Here is a 24,498-nt window from a genome sequence, read left to right as displayed (position 1 = left end):
GCGCGTGGGAGCCCCGGGGCGGGCAGTTCGTCCCCTCGCCGCCCTCCGCCTCCCCTCCGGGCCCGGGCGCGTGGGGGCCGGCCGGGGCCGAGCCTGCAGCGGGGCTTCGGAAGGGGAGCCGCGCACTGCAGGAAGTGGGGGAGGCGCCGCGGCCCCCCGGAGAGCCTGGCCACGGGCTCGGGGGCTCCCCGGAAACGGGTTTCTCTCGGCCTTGACCGCGATCTCGGGCCGAGCGGAGCGGAGCGGAGAGAGGCGGCTGCTGAGTAATCGCCGGCGGCGGCGGCCCCGCACGCCGGGCTTCGGCCGCGTCCCGGAGTCGCCGCCGCAGCCGCAGCCGCAGCCGCAGCTCCTCCTCCCGGCTCTCCCTGCAGCTGTGCCCCTCGGCTCTGCCCGCTCCCCGCCGCCTCCATGGCCGGGTCGGAGCAGCAGCAGCCGCCTCGGCTGGGCGAGGAAGAGAGCGAGGCGGGCTCGGCGGCCGCGGCGCCCCTGCACGATGCCGAGCTGGCCCTGGCCGGCATCAACATGCTGCTCAACAACGGCTTCCGAGAGTCGGACCAGCTCTTCAAACAATACAGGTGACGGCCGGCGCCTCCCCGCCGCTCCCCTCCTTCACCGGGCCGGGAGCCCACCCCGCGCCCACCGCCCCGACCACAAAGGAGCCGCGCCGCAGTCAGCCCGGAGCCCTCCCTCCGAGCTGTGCCTGGCGCGTTCCTTCTCTCTGAAGCTGCCCCCCCATCCATCCGTCCCTCCCTCCCTCTCCCGGGAGGTGTGCGGAGGGCAAGTGTGCACCTTCACCGGTGCCCCTGCATCTCTTCTTGTTGGAGAGCGCTTTAGGGTTGGTCCGGGGAGGAAACTGAGTCAGAATTGCCTTGTGATCCTAGGCTGGAGAGAGAACCTTTGCCTTGTGCTTGATGTGCGGATCCCCCCAGTTTGTTAACTATTTAGTGCTTTTCCTTCCTGGTCTGAAATATCTGGTCTTTGAAAACTAAGATGAGAATTCGGGGGGGAGAGGAGGAATATTGTTTGTGTTTGTGTGTGTGCGTGCGCGTATGTAGTTGAGTTTTTAATAACAAGAAAAAGTAGCAGGTTTTTGTGGTTTGGGCTTTTATAAAGAGAATATAGCTAAAAGTTAGCCACATTGTAGACACATGCTTGAAGATAGCGGGAAAGCATTCATTTTCTAAGCATCTTCCCCCCCCCCCCCCCAAGCAAGTAGGCATATGTTTTGAAGTCTTTGACTCACATTTGCAGTTAAATATATTTCCTGAAAACTTTTAGCTGTCAGCCACTTTGCATATTAAAATTTGGTTTGGTTGAAGTGATGGTGCATGATACATTGTTACTACAAGAGCTTCAAGAATAACTAGAGATTACAAGCGAGTCTTTCAGAACAGCCTTTAAAGATGTTGGATCTTTCAGAGGGCTGATGGTTACTTCCACTAAGTTGGAACTGCTACATTGTTTTCACCAGGCAAGGAAAGAGTCTTTGAGGCATGTGAATTTTATAGGTAAACATGTCACATTTTTAGATTTTTTTCTCTGTAAATAACACAAAACCCTTTTCATCCAGATTTAAGCTTACTGACCTGTTTTCAAAGGCAATGAACGGTGAGGATTTAAAGGACTCATTTGTTTGTAGTCTTTCTTGTTAAATAATTAATTGCCTAGATGTCGTTTTATAGAGCCATACTATGACTTATTGAAGAATAGTGAGGGAATTCACCATGTTTTATTTTTACTCTTTGTTAGGGTACTTTGAGAGGTTCAGGATTTAGTCTCCTCCCCCGTGACATTCTGATAACCCCTTTTCCAAGAAATTATTATTTAATATCTTATATAATGTGCAAACTCTTCTGGTCATCTTTAAATTATTGATATATCTGTCACTCAAATAATACTTGTTTCCTCCAGAGAGTTGTGTAAGCAAATATTATTTTAGGAGAATGATGTGAAGTGAGCAAAATTCTTCTGGTGGAAATGACATGCAGATAGCCTTTGAAGTAAAAATGAAAACCATAAATTTAATTTATAGTTTGATTTAATAGTTTGGTTTCCCACTTCCTGGTCCTTTTCCTCTCCATCCTTGCTTCCCCAAGCAGTATTTTAAAAGTTTGAAAAAAAAGGTTGTCATCATATATCATATATCCTATAGATTTTTTTAAAATCTGATTTCTGATGTTGAAAACCAGTGTTCTTCATAATTTCCAAACAATTCTTCTTTTCTAACTTTTTTTCCATAAAATCCATTTTGGTCAACTTTGTTTTCTAAAACAAAGTATCTTTAAGGCTATTTTTAATTATTGCAATTTGGATGCTGAATTTAGAAAATTCCTGATTTCAGTTTACATTGGCATCTTTCTTTCTTTTTTTTGCAAGGCAAATGAGGTTAAACGACTTGCCCAAGGCCACACAGCTAGGTAATTATTAAGTGTCTGAGGCCGGATTTGAACCCAGGTACTCCTGACTCCAGGGCCAGTGCTCTATCCATTGTGCCACCTAGCCAGCTGCCCCCCCCCCCACATTGGCATCTTTCATTCTTGTGTTGCTGTCCATCCACTAGATATCATTGCTTCTCTGGAAAGCAGCACAGCTTGGATTCAGGAAAACCTGGCATTTCAATCCTGCAGGTCCCATTAAACTCTAAATCCTATGATCTCTATTTTTTTTCTTACTAGCTGTGTAACCATTGGTCAGTCATTTCACTTTCTGTACTTCAGTTTCTTTTTTCTTTAAAACAGGGATAATGATACTTTTTGTTCTGAAGAGTAAGTGAAACAATGTACACAAAAGGCTTTGCAAACTTAAAAAATGAATGTTACTTAAAAGTCAGTTATTGGGGTGGCTAGGTGGCACAGTGGATAGAGCACCGGCCCTGGAGTCAGGAGTACCTGGGTTCAAATCCGGCCTCAGACACTTAATAAAATTACCTAGCTGTGTGGCCTTGGGCAAGCCACTTAACCCCATTTGCCTCACAAAAACCTTTAAAAAAAAGTCAGTTATTATTATCTTCTTTTATTGTCATTAACTCAGTATTAGAACTAGGAAAAAAAATAACCATCTTTACCTGTGAGACATAGTTATTTAGAGAAGTAGATTCTCATGGAAATGAAGAAAAGGAAATAGTTTACATTGCAATTAGGATAAGGATATTTTGTGCATCATATTGTGTATCTATTTCTACAAATACATTTCATTGGTTTGGGAACTCCTGGTGGGGAAATTGCCTCTACCTTGGACTGCTCAAACTTCTGGTCTTAGAAAGTTTCCTAGTGGCACTGAAAAGTTAAGTGATGTGTCTAATATTACATTAACAGTATGACAGGATTTGAATCTACACGTTTATTTAGTAAGCCACAGTATTTTTTTGTTGGGTTTTTTTAAAGTTTTTGCTAGGCAGTGGGGTTAAGTGGCTTGCCCAAGGCCACACAGCTAGGTAATTTTATTAAGTGTCTGAGGCCGGATTTGAACCCAGGTACTCCTGACTCCAGGGCCGGTGCTCTATCCACTGTGCCACCTAGCTGCCCCCATGCCACAGTATTTTTTAATGAAATTTTATTATTTGGAAGTATGCTGCATGTACGAGCCTAAGCAGTATTAGCCAACAACAGCATCATAGACAATTTTCCATAGAGAGAAGTCTACTTGTTCATCTTTGAGGGACTTTATGATTAGCAGTAACAGAATTGTTTTGATTCATATCTCTTGTGTCCTTGGTTGTCTTAAAGCATTAACGATGGTCATCAAGCAGTGCAAAGCTAACTGGGCTTATGGACTCAAACTCCAGGATCTTGTGTTTGTTATTTATTTATTGCTCTAATCATAGTGATCTTACCAGGCCCAGGCATATTTGTAGTTAAATAGATATTTTGAAAGTGCTTGAAAAGGATCTTCTTTTCAGTAGACAAACATTACCCTGGAAATCTTCTTAGTTATACTCCTCATTTGCTTGAAAAATATACCCTCTTTTCATGCATAGAATTTAGTTCTAGTCCACAAATATTTTTTGAGCTTCCAACTATGTAGAAAGACAAAGGTAAACTTTAACCTTGTTTCTGCCTATAATTATGGCAGATGATAAATTAGTGGTAGTCAAATTACTGACTTATGCATTTTCCCCTAACACTGTTGAACTTTCCTTTTGAAAAAAAAGTAGCTTCTTTTTAGGTTGATTGGCAAATGATTAGGGATTATTTTCCTGGTTCTTTTAAATTTTCTTTTTGGTTTCCATCAAACTTGTTAGGATGAATGTAGAGAATCTTCCTCAATTTGGCCTTCATATCTATGTATATAGTAAGCTCTAGTAATTCAAAGACTAATTTCCATCTCTTCTTCCACTCTGCTGCCTACATTTTGGTCATTCCTTGAATTTTAGTTTTTTTTATGTGTAGACGACTAGTAAAAGGATATAGCTCAAATTTAATGAATTTTGTTATTTTGCGTGTGTTTTTGTAGGGATTAGAAGGAAGAGATTGGAACTAGGCTAAAATGAAGAATTTGAAGGTACATGGGCTTTATTCTTAAACCTTTTTTTTTTGACAAGGCAAGTGATTTGCCCAAGGTCCCACAGCTAAGTATTAAGTATCTGAGTCAAGGCCTCCTAACTCCAGGGTCAGTGCTTATCCATTGCTTCTTCCAAGCTGCCTTTTCTCCTTATACTTCTGAACCCCAGTAGTAGATAGTTGAGTTGCTTAACCTTTTAAAAAAAACTGGTCTTTGAAAAACTGTTTTGCCTAGAGGAATAAGAAAAAGATCTGTGATTTTCTCAGCAGGAGAAATGCATGACTTTCCATATGGTCACCAAAGTGTATGTTTTTCATCAGTATCTTAATTTGGAACTTAGTATTTATGTTGTGGTATGATTGAGAACATGAAGTTACTACCTATGCAAGATGTACATAGGTACTCTGCAGTGATTTGATTATGTCTATGGTCCCCTTACTTAGGGGCATGAATTAAGAAGTACACAATAAGTTCAAAATAGTGATGACTCCAAATTCCTGAACAAGAGAGCTCCAAAAAAACCCAAAAGAGACTTGGGGGGGGGGGGGATGGAAAGCCTAAAGGTGTGAAAATGATGTTACTGACATAATTTTCCCAATCAAAACTTTAGAATATCTGTTTGAACTGGATTTAGCTAGTTCATGGTCAAGCTGGGTTTAGAACTCAGTCTAATACTCTTTTGTGTTACACAATGAAGACAGGAGTCATGTCTTATATACAGGCCTATTGAATAAACTACCAAGTCAGGTAGCATTTATTAAGTACCTACTGGCCCAGGTACTATGCCAAGTATTGGGAAGAAAAAGAAAGGCAAAAAAATGTGTCTACTCTTTAGGAACTCATGGTCTAATGGGGAGACAACATACAAACAACTATTTACAAACAAGCTATATATAATGGTTAAATTGGGAATAGTCTCAAGATTAAGGAATGATAGTTAAAGAGGACTAGAAAAGACCTTTTGCAGAAAGTAATAATTTAATGAGACTTGAAGGATGCCAGAGAAACCAGGAAGTGGAGAGGAGGAAGAAAAAGCATTCTAGGCATGGGGGACAGCCAGCGAAAATTTGTGGAGTTAGGAGTTTGGGAATAGTAAGTGATAAGATTATCAAGATGGAGGTGGAGGGCAGGTTAGGAAGGACTTTGGATGATAAAGGATTTATATTTGATCTTGGAGGTAAAAGGGAACCACTGGAATTTGTTGGATGTAGGAGAATGGTGTGATTAGATTGGCACTTTAGGTAATCATTTTGACAGTAGAGTGCAGGATGAATTCTAGAGGGGAAAGACTTTCTGAAGCAAGGAGATCAATTAAGCTGTCAATTGCAGGGGTAGTCCATGAGGTAATAATACTTCACTGGGCTGTTGGCAGTGATAGCAGAGGAGAGAAGGGGAATATACAAGAGAAATTGTGAAGATAAATTGGCAAGCATTTAGAGTAGACTGGATATGGGGGGAGAGGGGATTGAGGAGAGGTGAAAAAATGAGGAATCTCGGATTACACCTAAATTATGAGTTAGGTTACCTGGAAGATGGTGGTACCTTTTACAGTAATCAGGAAGTTAGCAACAGGGAAGAGTTTCTGGGGAAGATAGTGAGTTTAAGATGTCTTCAAGATATCCATCTGGTCAGAGATGTCCAATAGACAGTTGGAAATTCAAGATGGGATATTGAGAGAAAGGTTAATATTGAACAAATTAGATGGAGGTATTACCAAAGTCTGCCACTCAGTTGCTAGTAACTAGAAATATTTTTTCCAGAATAAAAAAAGGTTGTTAATTTCTCTGTTAGCCCACAAACCCTTTTTAAACTTATATCTGAACCATAGTTCTATCAGCATGTACTTAAAGCACTAGCCTAACAAACATTGAGTTTTGGAGCCAAGAGAAGTAGACTTAAGGAACTGACAAATTTTCCTCTCCTTTTCTGGTTTAGAGACAAACCTAAAAAAAATTTACAAAGGTTGTCTGACACTTGGCCTTTCTCCTTAGTTTTCTGCACTAATCTCTCAGTTCATGATGCTGTTCTCCATAAATACCATGTTGTTCTTCCCACTGTAAAGACACAAACCTACTCTAAGGTAGACCATGTTCCAACACCATTTAGCCTACATCTACTCTAATTTTCAAGTATTTTGTTGTTATTGCTATTGTTTTTACAGTGCTTCTGTCAATAAGAAAGACCTTCATCCAAGAGAAATGGAGAGGTATGCTTTAAAGTTGTGGATACTCCACAGAATACATAGCAATAATGGGCAATTTGATACACCTTTGGTATTGTGTGTCCAAGCTAACCAAAATCATTTACTAACCTTCTCAACCCCACCTGCCTCTAACTTTGATATTATTGGGTTGTTTTTTTGTTGTTGTTTTGGGGGGTGGGGTTTTCATGGCAATGGGGTTAAGAGGCTTGCTCAAGAACACACAGCTAGGTAATTATTAAGTATCTGAGGTCGGATTTGAACTCAGGTACTCCTGACTCCAGCGCTAGTGCTATATCTATTGCGCCACCTAGCTGCCCCACTTTGCTATTATTGTTGAGAAGACCAGTAAATTGGACTGATTTAGAACCTTGAAGTCAACCTTGATTCTCAGCCACTTAATAAATATTTAAGTGCCTACAGTATGCCAGACACTGCTTTTTTAAAATGATTCGTTCCCTTCTGTTGATAGTCCTGTTGATTTTAGTACCCTAACATTTCAAATATCAATGCCTTTCTGATGACTTGCTTGGTCACTACCCTAGTTCAGACTCTTGGATTACTAGAGTAGTCTCCTAATCAGGCTCCTTGCCCACTTTTCTTTTTTCTTTTTTAATGTATTTTTCCACCAAGCTGCCAATCTGATATCCCCAAAACACAGAACAATGTTCAAGAAACTCTAGTGGTTTTCCAGTGGTTGCCTCTAGAATAAAATATAAACTCTCCATTTTGACATTAAAAGCCTTGACAGTCTGTCCAAAAGTTACCTTTCCATAGTGATCTCACATTACTTCCCTTCATGTCATATCTTCCAAATTGTCCTGCTTGCTCCTCTTGAGACATGATATTAAACATTCTACATCCTCTCTCCTTGCTGTTGTAATGGGCTTGCCCTCATTACCTGGAACATTATTCTTAACTTCTTTTTTAAAATAATGTTTTGGTTTTTCCCTAATTGCATGCTAATTCAATTTTTATCTTTTAAAAAAAGTTTTGAGATCCAAATTCTATCCTTCTCTTCCCACCTCCCTGAAATGCTAAGCAATCTGATATAGGTTATACATATGCAATCATGTAGAACATTTCCATATTAGTCATTTTATATAAAACTAGAAAGATAGAAAGAGAAAAAGTGTGTGTGTGTGTGTGTGTGTGTGTGTGTATTCAGGTAACATCTGTTCTTTTTCCTGGAGGAGGACAGCATTTTTCATCATGAGTCCTTTGGGATTATTTTGGATCATTGTATTGCTGAGAATAATTGTCATTCACAGTTACTATTACTGGATACAGTGTTCTACTTCAACTTACTTCACTTTGTGTCAGTTGATATGTCTTTCCAGGTTTTTCTGAAATCATCTTGCTTGTCAATTCTTATAGCACAAAGGTGTTCTAATACAATCAATACCACAACTTGTTCAGCCATTCTCCAATTAATGATGGGACCTTTATTAATAACAATAATTTATGGGACTGATTTCTAATTTTTAATCACCACAAAAAGTTGCTACAAAATATTTTTGTACAGGTAGATCCTTTTTCCCCTTTTTGGATCTCTTTAAGATATAGACCTAAGCAGTGGTATTACTGAATCAAAGGTCTTCCTTACTTCTCCCAAGGTTCAGCTTATTCATCTCCTACAAGAGGCTTTGTCTGATTTTTCTGGCTTATTACCTCTCCTGTTATGAAATTACTTTCTATTTATTTGGATAAATATTTTATATTTACTTCTATGTAAAATTTTCCCGCTTAGTAGAAAGTAATACCTTTGAAAGCAGGAACCCTCCTTGTGACCTTTGCATCTCTTAACTACATAGTTGGTGCCAAATAAAGGTTTTATTGATTTGAAGATCTTTGAGGACTAACTTGCTGCCCCTTCATTTTTTTTGAATAAGTAAATGTTAGGAAGTTTTTTCTTTATATTAAACCTTAAATACTTCCCTTGTGACTTAGCTTTTACTTTTAGTGTATCTGTCTAGGGTTAAGTAAAACAGTTCTGCTTGTCCCTTCAAATATTTTATAGGCTCATAGAATTTAGAGTTGAAAGTTAGTCAGTCAGTAAGCATTTATTAAGCTCCTAGTGCCAGGTACTATAGTAAGTGCTAGAGATACAAAAAAAGGCAAAAGATGTCTCCCATATTATAAAGAGAGGAAGATGCCATGCAAATAATAACTGTATACAAATAAGTAAAGAATAAATTGAAAATAATCAACAAAGGGAAGACATTTGCATTAAAGGGGGGGGCTAGGAAAGGTTTCCTATAGAAAGTGAGGTTTTAGATGAGACTTGAAGAAAGTCAGGAGAGCCAGGACTGGAAGGTTGCAGGGAGCACATTCCAGACCTAGTAGAATGACCAGGGAAGATGTCTAGAGTTGAGATTTGGAGGGAGGGCAATGAGGGAGTAGCAAGTCTAAGAAAACTGGAAAGAGTGTGTGTTTGTGGCTGTGTATGGATGTGTTTGTGGCTGTGTATGGATGTGTATGTGTTGGGTTAGGTTGATTTTGAAGGATTTTTAAACATATCTATTTGAACCTGAAGAGGGTCAGGAGGCAATAGACTTTATTGAGTAGGGAGATAATGGTCAAACTTGCTCTTTAGGAGAATCACTTTGGTAGCTGAATGGAGAATGGATTGGAGTTGGGGAAAACTTTTGGTAGGCAGACCAACCAGCAGGCTACTGAAGTAGTCCCAAGTATGAGAAGAAGAGGCTGTAGTACTAATATCTGAGAGGAGAAGGGAGCATATTTGATAGATGTTTCAAAGGTGAATTGGATGAACCTTGACTACAAGATTATACATGGGGGCGGGGAGAGAAGGTGAAAGAGAGTCGGAATTGTGGTATGATGAGATTAACATGTCTATAGGACATCTACTTTAAGATGTTGGAGAAACAGTGGGAGATGGCAAGCCAGGAGGGCAGCAGGGAGGAATGTGAGAGATCATTTGGTCCAACCTTATTGGCTGGTAAATTTGTATCTCATACACTTTTAACAAATTAGAGAAGAAGTGATTTGAAACAATTAATTAAGCATTTATTAAGTACTTAATATATGCCAACCTCTTTGCTAAGTGCTTGAAGGCAAAGACAAAGATGAGAGTACCTACTTTCAAGGAGATGAAATTCTATCAGGAAAGACAACCTGTACACATGTAAGTATAAATATATGGTAGTTAAACACAGGTTGGTTAAAGAGAACATGAGCAGTTGTGAAGATTAGAAAGGTATAGTGTATAAGGTGGTGCTTGAAAACTGCAACCTGAAGGAAAATAGGAATTCTGTTAGAAAGTAGTGAATTCCAGGCACTGGGGACAGCCATGGCAAGAATGAAGAACAGAGAGGTGGACCTGGCTTTTGGACCTAAAGTGTGACAAGGGAAGCAGTATATAATGAGATTGGAAAGATAGTTTGGGGCCAAGTTGTAAAGGGCTTTAAAAACCAAACATGAGTTTATATTTGATCCTAGAAGCAACAGGAAGCCATTGAAGTTTATTAAATAGGAGGTTAGCATAAATCTAAGCTTAAGAAAAATAACTGGAAGTGTGAAGGAAGGATTAAGGTGGGATAGACTTGAGGTGAGGAAGCCAATTAGAAGTCCTTGCAATTATCTAGGCAAAAAGTGATGGGAACTTGAACTCAGACTATTTGATTGCATTGCAATGTGTGGTAGAGATAGCAAAGCCAAGTTTCACTGAGGTAATGAATCTGGGAGATGGGAAGAATGGTGCTATCAGCGGGGAGGGGGTGGTCAGGGAGACCAAATTTTATGGCTTCTATTCTATTAGTAAAGACAATTCGTATATTCATAGGTATATGCAGAATCAGTAAAATAAAAATATATGGTAGTGAGCTACAAGGTAGTTAGAGAGGGCACTGGCAGTTGAGGGAAATCAGTAAAGGCATTGTAGAAGGTGATGTTTTTTTAACAGAATCTTAATGGAAAGTAGGATTGAAAGAGGACATTGATAAACTGAAGCATTTTCAGAGGAAGGCAACAAGACTAGTGAATGAATCCGTGTCATATGAAGACTGGAGAAGGAAGAATTAGGCTTGTTCTCTTTGGTCCCAAAGAATAGAATCAGGAGAAATGAGGTGGAAGTTGTAAAAAAGGCTGGTTTGGACTATATGTGAAGACAGACTTCCTGACAATTGGTGCTGTCTGTGAGTGAAATGGATTACCTCAGAGGTGGTAGGTTCCCACTTCCTTGAAGGTCTCATGTGACCACTCCATAGGTACATTATAGTGAGGATTCCTTTCTAGTACATATTGGACTAGTACATATTGGACTAGTACATATGACTGCAGAGGTAATTTTCCGCTCAAATTCAATTTGGTTTTTATTGGATGGGAAGAAACTACATTTAAAGTTTAATCTGGGACACACAGGATTACTTTTAGTCTAGTGAATCACTAGCTTGGCTTTGAATTTATTTTGTTTTCTTTGAATTTGAATCTTAAAAGGTTTTTCTCTGTATTGGCAGCTGATATGTAATGTAAGAAGGAGCTTGAAGTCTATGTCTTCTATAAAGTAAGCATTTATTTGTCTACTTTTATTTAGATCTGGGATAAAGAAATGGGCTGGTCATTAGCTACACATTTGTTTGGTGCTGTGAGAGAGAATTGTCAGTGGAATAATGGTATTCCTGACTTTCTTCCCCATTACTTTTAAAATCTACCTGTTCAGTGAAAGGCTCAGTTTACTTAGGAACACTCCTTCAGATACTCCGTGTCAGATTGTGCTTTGGGCGGTTTCAATATGTCACTAATTTTGAAATTATTCAATTTCTATTAGTGCTTGAAAGCATTCCTGACGTAGAGAAGATTAAGAAAGAGCACTGGCCTTATAGTCAACGATTATCAATCAACTATTGTGTCCAATTCAATGTGGCAGGCATTAGGAAAGGAAAAAAATAGCTAAGAAATAGTCTGTAACTTCTTGGAGTTTACTGCCTAGTAGGGACATCCATTGCATTGATAATGAAGATAATAGGTACTGAATTCATTAGAGGGTTGTATAGTGAAGTTCTTGGACTGAAGAGTATGGTTCCCAGTGACTAGGGAGGGGGCCTTTTGGGAGCAAGTGACTTTTAGGTAGGGCTTTGACAGTTACATAAGATTTCAGGAATTGGGCAATGATCTTTAACAATCAGCCTTGAACTATGCCTGTTTGTACAGCATCCATAAACACAAATGTTAAAGGGAGGTGTCCTTGATGTCTAATTAGAGTCTTGTTCTTCTAGAAAGATTGCCAAAGTAAATTTGGCAAGACATGAGTAAAAGAATTTTGACTGTTTCTCTTGATATAGAGTTGAAGTATATTGTCTCAGGTAGTTGTACTGGGCAATTAAAGCAATGACAAATTCTGAACTCTGCTTTAGCTTTAATAAAACCTTAACAAATAATAAAGCCAAATGAATGGAATTATGATAGTTAAGGTTAGTTCTAACCTAAAGGAAGGCAAATTGTTTGTTATTTCATTATCCAGGAAGGGAAATTCAGTTCCTATTTGCAAAGCTCTTTGATGAAATACTTTTAAAATTGCAAAAGAATTCATTTTCCTGGAAGTAACAGTATAATCTTTAAGTAGTTCTATCAAATTGTGGATTACTGTACTTTGTTGTATTGTTGGTTAACATCCCTTTGAGAGAATTTATAGGGGAGAAAAAAAAATGAAAATTCAGTTTCATTTTCCTCTTTTTTTAGTTGCATTGGTGAAAAGTTTGGGAAGTAGCTTAAAGCTTGAAATGTTGATGACTTTTTAGTAAGACTGATTAATGGTGGTAGGTGAGACTTATCTGGAGATAAAAGTGATGTTTTATTATTGACCCAATTAGGAGAAGTCACTTAATTTAAATGATTGAAGCTTAGATAACTATCTCAGTGGGAGAGGTAAATAAGGAAATAAGATTAGGTAAACTAGAAATAGAAAAAAATTAATAGTATAGACATATTTGAAGAGATCATTTTAAATCCATTTCTATTGCCTATAAAAGTATAGAATAATAAAAAAAAAGCAGCAATCTTGAAAAATACTTATTTTCTGAAAATTAAAACAACTGTAAGGTACCACTTTACACCTTGGTTAAAATGACAAAAAGGAAAGATGATCAGTATTAGAGAGGTTGCAGGAGGATTGGGACATTAATGCATTTTTTAGTAGAGTTGTGAACTAATCCAACCATTTTGGAGATCAATATGAAATTATGACCCAGCAATACCAATCATTAAAAATGGGAAAAGTTCTATATATTCAAAATATTTGTAGCAGCTCTTTTTTTTTTTTTTGCAGTGGCAAGGAATTGGAAATTGAGGGAATATCCATCAACTGGGGAATGGTTGAACAAGTTATGGTATATGAATCTTATGAAGTACATTGTTCTAAAGAAACCATGAATGGTTGAACTCTAGAGAAACATGAAAAGAATTACACGAACTGATGCTGAGCAAAGGGAGCACAACTAAGAGAACTGTGTATGCTTAACCTGGTTTGATTTTGGTTTGGGTTTTTTTTTTGTTTTTGTTTTTGGTCATTTGTTCTCTAAGAGGACCATGGCATTAGAAAGGTTATGCCATGAAAAACATGAGTTGGATTTGAGTGAGGGGGTGTTGTCCTAAGTCACCGATTTCACTTTTTCCTCCAGAATCATCTGGGCTCAGTGACCAGATGTGACTCAAATGACTGGAGATAGCCCTGGATGCGGGACATTTAGGATTATGTGACTTGTCCAAGTTAACACAGCTGTGGCTGGAATGGAATTTCTGTCCTCCTTTCTCTGAGGCCAGTGCTTATCCACTGTGCTACCTAGTTTGCCCAACATTGTGAATGGATCAACTATGATAGATGCAGCTCCTCTCTGTAGTTCATTGAGCTGGGACAATCCTGGGAAACCCATTATGCCATCTTTATCCAGATGAAAGAACCCCCCCCAAATCCCCAAAATACCACAGAATTTGAATGGACACTAATGTTCACTTTTTTAAAAAATCTCTCTTATGTTTTTCTTTCTATCCCATGGTTTTTTCTCTTTTTTTTCCTTAGTTCTAATTCCTCTTACACAAAATGACTAAAATGTAAATATATTAAACACCAATGTACACATACAATGCTCTCTAGACTATTCATTCACCACTGAGAAGAGGGAAGGTGGGAAGGGACAATGGAAGAAAATTGTGTAGCTTATAAATGTGTAAATGAATGATTGTTGAAAGACTTTATAGTGTAATTGGAAAAATAAAATATCAATAAAAAAGAAAAATACTTATTTACATCTTTTTTTAAATTTTATTTCAAAGTGCTTTCCTTTCAACAATACTCTGGCCTAACCATTGCAAGTGGTAGTATCCCTATATGAAGTTCCTAGAATATTGAGAGAAGCTCAGACTGTGGTTACATTACAAGTAATTAGGAAAACTAGAACTGGAGCCCAAGTTTTCTAACTCAAAGGCCAGTGTTCTTTTCCTTAAGACATCTCAGTGACATAGTTTATAAAGCCTTTGGCCAGGATGCTTCCTAGGGAAATTTTTAATTTTATTGGCTTTATAAGTTATTATAGCACAATGAACAGAGTACCAGACCAAATGTCAGGAAGACTCATCTTTCATGAGTTCAAATCTGACTTCAGACACGTCCTAACTGTGTGACCCATGGCAAGTAACTTAACTCTCTTTGTCTCAGTTTTCTTATTTGTAAGATTGGTATAATAATATTATTCCTTCAAGATATTATAATAATAATATTAACCTCCCAGGATTGGAGTAAAGATAAAATGAGATAAGTGCTTTTTAAAGTACTTTGCAAATCTTAAAGTACTCTTTATGGGGGGGGCAGCCAGGTGGCACAATGGCTAGAGCCCTGGAGTCAGGGATACCTGAGTTCAAATCCGGCCTCAGACACTTAGAAATTGCCTAGTTGTGTGACCTCACACAAATCACTTAACCCTATTGCCTTAAATAAAAATTAAAAAGTACTATTTAAATTCTATTTATTATTATACAAAGCTAGACTTAATTTTAATGAAACTTTAAGTATTAAAACATTTGGTTGCACAGTGAGATTCTTGCTTCTAAAAATTTTCAACACATAAAGCAATGTGTTGGTTACTTGTTCCCTGCTTAGTACCTTCCCTTCCAAACTTCTCTTTATTTAATCACTTTGAATTTATTTATTTTATTAATATTACTTTACATACTCTTATTTTTACTCTTCTTCCCTTTTACAATATTCATAAGGTCTTCATGAGTGGGCATTGTTTAATTCACTATATTTATATCCTCACCACCTAGCACATTGCTTGGTATATAGTAGGTATTTAATAAATGATTTTGGATTTAGTGATGACATTTTAGGCCTATCATATAGGTCTTAACTTTCAAACACACGTTTATAAAGGGATTCCAACATGTTTACTTTTTAATCCTCCCAACTATCTTTTGAAAGTCCTACCCATTGTAGTTTCCAGGTGCCTAAGCTTGAAATTTTGGAGTCATCTTTAACTCTTCTGTCTTTACCCCTTCCAGTCAGTCATCAGGTTCTTTAAACAGCTTTCTCTCTTTCCCATTCCCTCCTTATCTTTATTTGGATGATTATAACTCTTATCTCCTGCTTGATCTCTCTTCAATTCTACTACATATTAATTCATCATTAATTCATATAATAGTTTGGAGTCTTCTCAGTGTCCTTCCTAGAGTATCCTATATTTTATTCCCAAAGTAAAGTCATTTTACCCCCTCTGTTTATTAAGTAGTGAATAACCATTGAAGATTTTTGTTTATTAAGTAGTTAATAACCATTGAAGATCTTTGATTGAAGTTAAAATTCCTTACTCTTTCAAAGTCATTCATGTTGCGGCTGCAAATTACTTTACTTGTAGATAATATGTTGTAAGATTTTTGGTTTTTAATTCATTCTACTATCTACTTCCATTTTCGGGAGAGTTCATCCCATTCTCATTCACAGTTATGATTACCAACTCTGAATTTTCCTCCATCCTTTTTTTTTTTCAGATTTTTCAAGGCAATGGGTTTAAGTGGCTTGCCCAAGGCCACATGGCTAGGTAATTATTAAGTGTCTGAGGTCGGATTTGAACCCAGGTACTCCTGACTCCAAGGCCAGTGCTCTATCCACTGCGCCACCTAGCCGCCCCGCTATCTTCTTTCTATTTGTACTTTTCTTTATCCCTCCTCAACAATGATTTGCTTCTGGTTGCTCATTCCCTTCAATCTACCCTTTCTACTGTTCCCTCCTACTTCCCTGTAGAGTAGGATAAATTTCTAAACCCAACTAGGAATGTATGTTATTCCTTCTTTGAGCCAAATCCATTAAGATTACTCAGTGTTCATACTCTTTCTTCTTTCCCTCTACTATAAGAGGTCTTTTGTGCTGCTTCATGTGGTGTTAATTATCCTCTAATGCTTCTGCCTTCTCCCAGTATAGTCCTTTTTTTCATGTTGTAATTGTTTTATACCTGTCTTTGACCCAGATGGCATTCTCCGTTACAGGTAGCCCAAAATTGTCCCTGATTGTTGCAATGATGGAATGAGCAAGCCCATTTAAGATTGATCATCACCCCCATGTTGTTGTTAGGGTGTACAGTGTTTTTTCTGGTTCTGCTCATCTCACTCAGCATCAGTCATGGTAATTTCTTGCAAGATATTGTCCTGGCTCTTTTTCTGATTGTGGTGTTCAGGTAGACCAGTAATTCATACATAATCTCTATTTTCCACATTGGTCATTTTTTTCTAAGAGATGAATAAATTCAGGCACTTTTCTTCTATTTTTTCAACCTTTTGGTTTTTATTTGAAATTTTGATGTCCAAGAGTTTTCATTTGACCAATTCTAATTTTTAAGGTTTTGTTGTCTTCAATTAGTTTTTTGTTTCCCTTTTCTATTGGTTATTTTTACTTTTAGATGAATTTCTTTCCTTTTCCAATTGCTCAGTTTTACTTTTTTTTTTTTTTTTTTAGATTTTGGCAAGGCAATGGAGTTAAGTGACTTGCCCAAGGCCACATAGCTAGGCAATTATTAAGTGTCTGAGGTCAGATTTGAACTCAAGTACTCCTGACTCCAGGGCCAATGCTCTATCCACTGCACCATCTAGCCACCCTGGTCAGTTTTACTTTTAAAGGAGTTGATTTATTTTTCCATTTGGCCAATTTTACTTTTAAAGGTATTGCTTTCTTCAGTCAGTTTCATAATTCTCTGCATGACTCTCATTTCTTTTTTGGTTTTAAAAATTCTTTTTTTGAAAACTCTTCTAAGAGGTCTTCTTGAATTTGAGGCCAATTCATAAACTCTTTGGGACTTCACTCATAGACATTTTGTCACTGCTTTCTTCTGAAATGACACTTTTATTATCCCTATCATAATAGTAGCTTTCTATGTTTAGCACTCATTTTGGTTTTTTGGTTTGTTTGTTTTTTTTGAAAGTTGAGGAGTTCTGCTCCTGAGGCACAGGGGAGCACAGTTCCAAAGTTTTTGTGCTGGAGCTGAGAGTTTGGTCTCTGTGCTTTTTTTTATGACAACACCTCTAAGAAAAAGAAAAACTGCAAGTTATCTCTCCTTCCTCTGTCCGATCTTTACATCTTGTTAAATCTCTTAAAGGCATAGATCACATTTTTTCTACTTTGTATTATAATGATTTTATATATATTTTATCTCCATTACTTGTCTATAAAGTTCTAATGGCAAGGACTGAGTCTTTGCTGTAATTCTATCTACCATATTACTTTGTATATAGTAAGAACTCAATAAACGTTTGCTGAGTTGCTCAGTGTTATCTACTAGTGAGCTTAGCTAGAACTGTGAGACATACTATCTATGGTGCATCTAAATCATGTGACTCTTCATTGCTGCTTCCTGCCTTCCCCAACAACCATAATGATGTAATGGTTTGGGAAACACTTAACAATATTCACAGTGAAGTCCAGGGAACATAGACATTGCTTGTACTTTAAGATGGTTGTTCATTTACATCAAGTGAGAGAAGAAGGAGAAGGAAGACCCAAGAAACCATAAGCCACTTTGATGCTGCCTCTTCCTCATTTTCATGAGTCTTGTCCAGTTCTCAATCCTGTAGTTTGTCCTTGAGACTGATATTCTAGCTCCTTAGCTTCACCAACATCACCCCAGCCAGTCAATAAACATTTAGTAATTACTTCCTTTGTATTGTGGTAAGACATGGGCATACAAAAAAAAAAAAGACAAAACCTCCCCTGTTCTTCAGGAGCTCGCTGTCTAAGCACCAGAGAAAACATGCAAACAACTCTGGACAAACAGGCTGTATAAAAAGTAAATTGAAGTTCATCAACTAAAAGATGGCTCTGACATGAAGGAAAATCAGGAAAAACTTATTTTAGAAGATTAGAATTAGCAGGGACTTGAAGGAAGTCAGCACAGGAAGGAGACAGAAGTGAGGAGGAAGAGAGCTTTAGGTATGGAAGAAAACCAGTGAAAATACTCAATCAGGAAATGGTGGGAGGATCAGCAAGGTAAGCCAGTGTTATTGGACTGCCTAGAATGGCAGCCAAAAAGCATGAAGATATATAAAGTATAAGAAAGACTGGAAAGGTGGGAAGGGTTTAAGATATGAATGCCAAACAGGATTTTACAATTGTTCTGAAGGTCAAACCTGTGCTTTAGAAACATGAGTTTTGCTGCTGAATGGAGGATGGATTGTAGTGAGAAAGCACTTGGGACAGGGAGACATTAAGTAGTCTCTTTATTATAGGCATGAGGTGATGATGGCTTGCACCAGACTGGAAGGAGTCCCAGAGAGGAGGGGGACAGATAAAAAGATGTTATGAAGAAAATTGAGAGACCTTAGCAACAGATTGGATATAGTGAGGTGTAAGAGTGAAAATTCAAGTATTACACCTATATTATGAGCTGGGGGGGACTCAGAGAATACTGATACCCTAAACTATAAAAAGGAAATTTGAGATGAAAGAGGGGTGATAGGAAGGTAATGAGTTCAGTTTTGTATATCTTGAGTTTAGGATGGATCATCTTGGGGTGGGGGAAGTGAGTCAAAAATGCACTAGTGCTGGAAAAAGTGGCCAGGATGCCTATCTCTTCAAGGAGGGAGCTAGATCTCAGTGAGAGCCAGAAGACAGAAGAGTAGGAAAGGAAAAGATTTAAAATGAAAGCAAGTTTGTTGTTATGGAACAGACATTGCAGCAAGCACTGTGAATAAGATGCAAAGCCTTATTGGAACCTGGGGTTGAATTGGAAGATTTGAATTGAGGAGAATAAAATTAAGAAATTGGTCTACTAGAGATTTAAATAATGACAGCTGGTAGAGTGGTAGTAGTTCAGAATCATTGAGTACATGGATGGAATTTATTTATCATTTGGTGAATAAATTCAGGCAGGTTATCAACATTAGTAGGGATTTGGCCATAGTTCTCTGACTTATTTATTTTGTTGCATTTTTTTCCCAATTACATTTTAATCAGATTTTTGGCAACATTCCACTTGGAAGATTGACAGAGTTGATTTTGATGCCTCTCCTCCTGCCCAATTTTCTCCTTTTACATATGAAGAAACTGAGGTGCAAAAAGCTCAGGTGACTTGCCCAAGGTCACATAGGTAGAAACAAAATGAGAATAAAACTATGAATATAAGTTCCATAGATGACAATTTTCATTTTTAGTCCTTTCCATTTATTTAATTTGTTCTTTTCAGATTTCTCATTTGAGCCATGTGAAAATTATATTAATGAGTTCTTTTGGAAAAGGCATTAATATTGAACCATGTTTAACCAAAACAATTTTTTAAATTAGTTATTTAATCTTGAAATGGTAATAATGCACATTTCCCCACTCTACAGGTTGATATATTTTCTTTTTAGTGCCAAAAATCAGTTAATGTTAAAGTGTAATTTGATTACTCATTATGTTCCTTTTATCAAATATTCAACTCATGGGGGCAGCTAGGTGGCACAGTAGATAAAGCACTGGCCCTGGAGTCAGGAGTACCCGGGTTCAAATCTGGTCTCAAACACTTAATAATTGCCTAGCTGTGTGGCCTTGGGAAAGCCACTTAACCCCATTTGCCTTGCAAAAACCTAAAAAAATAAAAAATAAAATAAAATATTTAACTCATGGAGCAGCTAGGTAGTTACAGTGGATGGAGCACTGGCCCTAGAGTCAGGAGGACCTGAATTCAGGACCAACTTCAGACACTTAATAATTGCCTAGCTGTGTGACTTTGGCTAAGTCACTAAACCCCACTGCCTTGCCAAAAAATATTCAAGTCATTACTATTTCTTGTAGTGATTCATGATTCATATATAGGCTTTCAGTATGAACATTTGACAGTACCAAGAAAAATAGAGTTGTTGTTTGGTACAGACTAAAAAAAAGCTGAGAACTATATCCATTTCACAGTAGAACTCTAGCCAATACCATAAGGCAAATGTAGATTGTTTAGGAAAGGTATGATACATTAAAAATAGCAAAGGCATGGGAAAAGTTGTCAGATCTTTTTACTTATCTATACTATATTCCCATGTGCACAAAAATTTTTATAAGAATGGTTGAAATACAAATCAAAGTCATTTTGATGAAGATATAAAAGTATATTATGTAGTAATTCTTCAAAATAGTGCTGAAAGCTAGAGAATGGCAGAATTTCTCAACAGTTATGAGAACTACAGTGAATGCAGGAAAAAAGTGAGCAGACTACTGGAAGAATGTTGGAAAGAGCTAATAAATAGAACTGTTTTGTTTTGCAATTTTTGTTCAATTGAGAATATGAACTCATAAACCAATATTAAAATTATTAAAAAAAATAGGGGTGGCTAGGTGGCACAGTGAATAGAGTACCGGCCTTGGAGTCAGGAGTACCTGGGTTCAAATCCAACCTCAGACACTTAATAATTTCCTAGCCGTGTGGCCTTGGGCAAGCCACTTAACCCCATTGCCTTGAAAAATCTAAAAAAAGTATTAAAAATTATCAGTTTTAGAAATGATCTCATATGCTTTATTGCCACTTCTAAAAGCTTCGTTGATTTAAAAAGACTCTAAACAATATTTTACATTCTATTCATTAAAGTTTATAAGATCATTCTTAATTAGTTAATGAGGAAATAGAAACCATTTGGGTCAATAAAAATGATGGCATCTTGCCTTTACCTTAAAAGGACCAGGGCTAATAAAAATTGAAATTGGGAGGTACACAGCTATATAGTATTTCATTTCCTTTCAATGGCTATTCATTCTGTCATTCAGCAACCATTTGTTAAGCACCTACTGCTGCTGGGTAGTAGACAGAGCACTGTCTACTTTGGATTCAGGAGAACAGGAGTTTTGAATCCAGCATCAGACATTTGCCACTTACTATGGGCAAGTCACTTAACCCTGATTTCCTCACATCTGGGACCATCTCCAGTCATCCTGATTCATATCTGGTCACTGGACTGATAGCTCTGGAGGGGAAAGTGAGACTGGTGACTTAGCACAGCCCCCCCACCCCAATCCAATTCATATGCTTGTCGTGCCATCACCTCCCTGATGTCATGGACTTCTTTGAAAATGAAGAACAAACATTATTATTATAATTATTGTTAAGTACTTACTATATAGAGATTCCTGTGCTAGACACTGGAGTAGATAAAATTTTAGATTAAATTGATCTTTACCCTAAAGAAAGTTCTGTTTTAGTAGAAAAGGACTGTTAACATTGGAGTATCTCCATTTATAAGGGCATTACAGCATTGCCATAATGCTTTGTGAGGTTTGAGGAGGATAATCTGGGAAGGCTTCCTGGAAGATATAGCATTTGCTATAGACCTTAAAGCAGGGGTGAGTAACCTCCCATTTTGTTCTCAACTATAGGTGGGATTCAAATTTGAAAAAATTCAGGAGCTTTTTAGGGGTGAATTAATTAAATATTTTACCAAATATAGCTACTGAATAATGTTATAAACATCCAAATGACCCTTAGCAGATAAAAAGTTCCTCCCCCATCTTAAAGAATGTAGAGGAATTTTAAAAAGACTTGATTTTGAGGCCCTGTAGTCAAGAGGACATGAGTTCAAATCCAACCTCAGACACCTATTAATTACCTAGCTGTGTGATCTTGGGCAAATCACTTAACTTCATTGCCTTGCAAAAATGGGGGGGGGTGGAACAGTAACAAAAGTGAGACATTTTAATTCTATCCCAATAAGTATGTACACTTTGTGAAACTTCAAATAATATCAAATAAACCCTAGTGATACTTTGTATTTACACCCTGGATGCTCTCTTGCAGACTACTCTGATATTGTAATTAAGTTTTTAATATATATTTTAGTGTATTGTCCAATATTTCCCTTATTTAAAAGAATTCTGTTCACAAGAGACAAAATTAGAAGCACTTGTCATTTTATTAATCTAAAGATTACTTCTCTGTCTATAGTCAAGAGCTGTATAACATCATTTAATTTTAAAGACTTAAAAAGCAGATTGAATACAAAAATATTTATACACATTAAACAAGGTGTGTTGAAAAATTGACCAGTACCAATAAAACCACTTCTCAAAAATTACCTTGTATTTACTTATTTGTTTATATTGTCCATCCCTCTATAATATAATCTTTTCAAGGATGGGCTGGGGTTTTTTGTTTTGTATAGTTTTTTTTTTTTGCCTTGTATTACCAACACCTAGCACAAAGTATTTCCAGTTATGTTTTTAATAAATTAAATTCAATTACTATTTAGAGTCACAGTATTTTTTTTTATCAGCTAAATATTTAAATGAGATGTTGTAGGGATATAGAAAAGGAAATGAGACGACCTCAGTTCCCTAGAAGGTTATAGTCTTGTTGAAGTTCTACAATATATACACCCAAAAGACTTGGTAATTCTTTAAAAAAAACATATAAATGAAGATTAATTTAAATGGACCCTTGCTCTAGAAGTGCTTTATACTTTTCTCTTTGCCTGGAATGCTCTCCATCATTAACTGCCATTGAATTTCTACTTTTTAGTTTGGATGTTACCCTTTGGAAATCTTTTTTGATTTACCTTATTCCCATGGCTTCCCCTCCCAAATCAGTGATTATCAGTGTCTTTCCCTGCCTTTAACCTGTCATAATATTTTGCCTACATCTATTAATCTGCTTCTGTATTTTGTACTTAAATATATAATATGCATTTGTGTGTATATATATATATATATGTGTGTGTGTGTGTGTATTTATGTGAAAATATATATACATATATTTATAGTTTTAATTTCTCTGTACTAGATTGGAAGTTCTGTGAAACTTTTTGATATCTAAACCTCTGATCTAATAGGATGAGCATTCTAAATGGCAACCATTATGCATTATCTGGGAAGTATAAGAATAAACTGCCTTAGCTAAACTTTTTTTATTTTTTTAGTTTTAAAATTTTTAAAAATTTTTTTCATCTTACTATAATAGTCATGTTGTAAAAGTAATCACCATCACCACACCCACAAGGAAAGAAACCTCAAGAAAAATAGAGTGGGTGGGGGGGGAAGTGTGTTTCAGTCTTTTTTTCAGACTCCATCAGCTCTGTCTTTGGAAAGGATAGCATTCTTTATCATAAGTTCATCAGAGAAGCTGCTACTGCCAGCTGTATTTCCCTCCATCCTATTCTTCCCTACCCCCATTAATTCTATTCTCTCTATCCTTTTACCCTGTCACTCCTCAAGGTGTGTTGTATCTGACTACCCTCCCCCATGATCTTCTTCTCTTCTATCACTTAATCCCCCTGTCTTCCCCTATTTTCCTCTAGGGTGAGATAGATTTCTATACCCATTTGAGTGTGAAATAAGCTTTTATTTTTATAGTAGTAATCTGCATACTTTATTTCAGTTGTTTCTGAATCTTTGACTCCATTTGAGATTTTCTTGGCAAAGGTACTGGAGTAGTTTGAGACTTCTTTCTCTAGATAATTTTTTTTACAGATGAGGCAACTGAGGCTTACAAGATTAAGTGACTTACCCAGGGTCACATAGCCAGTGTTTGAGGTTTGATGATCTCAGAAAGATGAGTTTGACATTCTATTCATTGTGCAACCTAGTTGCTCTACTTTGCACACAGTAGAGGCTTAATATATAGTTTTAATTGGTGTTTTAAAAGTTAATGTACCTAATTTAAAAAGAATAGAAATAAGACTAGACATTCTCTTCCCCCAGACAATTTTTTAGCTTTAAAAAGAATTAATTGGTAAAGCAGAAAAGTTACAGGAATGAAACCTTAAACTTAAGAACTTATTAGTATTTTTGGAGTTACATTGTAACAACTAGCTGGAGGATATTACAACACAACTGTTTTATAAATTCTCTGAACAAAGCAATACAAAATTGCAGATGTGGAACCTGGGATTTCCAGTGAAAATGTATATTGATTTTATTGTTGATATTACTCTGTAAGTGATTTTCTCTGTAACTGTATTTTGTATTCTAAGGCTCTTCTCCATCAGAGCAAAAAACCGGGAATCCAAAGATTCAGTCCTTTCTCTCTGTTTAGATTAGCTTTCCCACAATCACTGTTAATAGAAAAAACTGCTCTCAGTACTCTCAAGAAACATTATATCAGCATTTCCTGTAAAATTTGTGTATTATCCTTGAGAAGTTGAATTAATTGACCTTGTCGTATTTTCCAAAAAGATGATCTGGTCTAATCCTTGAGTTGCCGGTAAGTCTATAAAACTGGGCCCTTATTGGTAACCTCAGGATGCAGCTAGAACCCACAAAATTCATAAAAGCATTCCCTGCAGAGAGAAGTGATCTTCATCCCTGTGGTACTCTGCCCAATTAACTTGAGATAACCAATGATAATGTC

The 24,498-nt window shown here is 37.2% G+C and overlaps 1 protein-coding gene across 1 annotated transcript in view; it reads left to right on the top strand.

The window, feature by feature from the left end:
- The first annotated feature begins 393 nt into the window (after positions 1–393).
- TTC39C (tetratricopeptide repeat domain 39C) overlaps positions 394–24,498 on the top strand; it is a 138,770-nt gene continuing 114,665 nt past the window's right edge. Inside the window, exon 1 of the mRNA XM_074201786.1 lies at positions 394–575. Coding sequence (XP_074057887.1) covers positions 409–575 — 167 coding nt within the window. The 5' untranslated portion in view covers positions 394–408. The remainder of the gene's footprint in view (positions 576–24,498) is intronic.

Source organism: Macrotis lagotis, chromosome X, assembly GCF_037893015.1.
Source record: "Macrotis lagotis isolate mMagLag1 chromosome X, bilby.v1.9.chrom.fasta, whole genome shotgun sequence".
In the NCBI taxonomy this organism is placed as follows: Eukaryota; Metazoa; Chordata; class Mammalia; order Peramelemorphia; family Peramelidae; genus Macrotis; species Macrotis lagotis.
The sequence above is the reverse complement of the archived record's forward strand: the minus strand, read 5'-3'. Positions and strand labels throughout refer to the sequence as shown.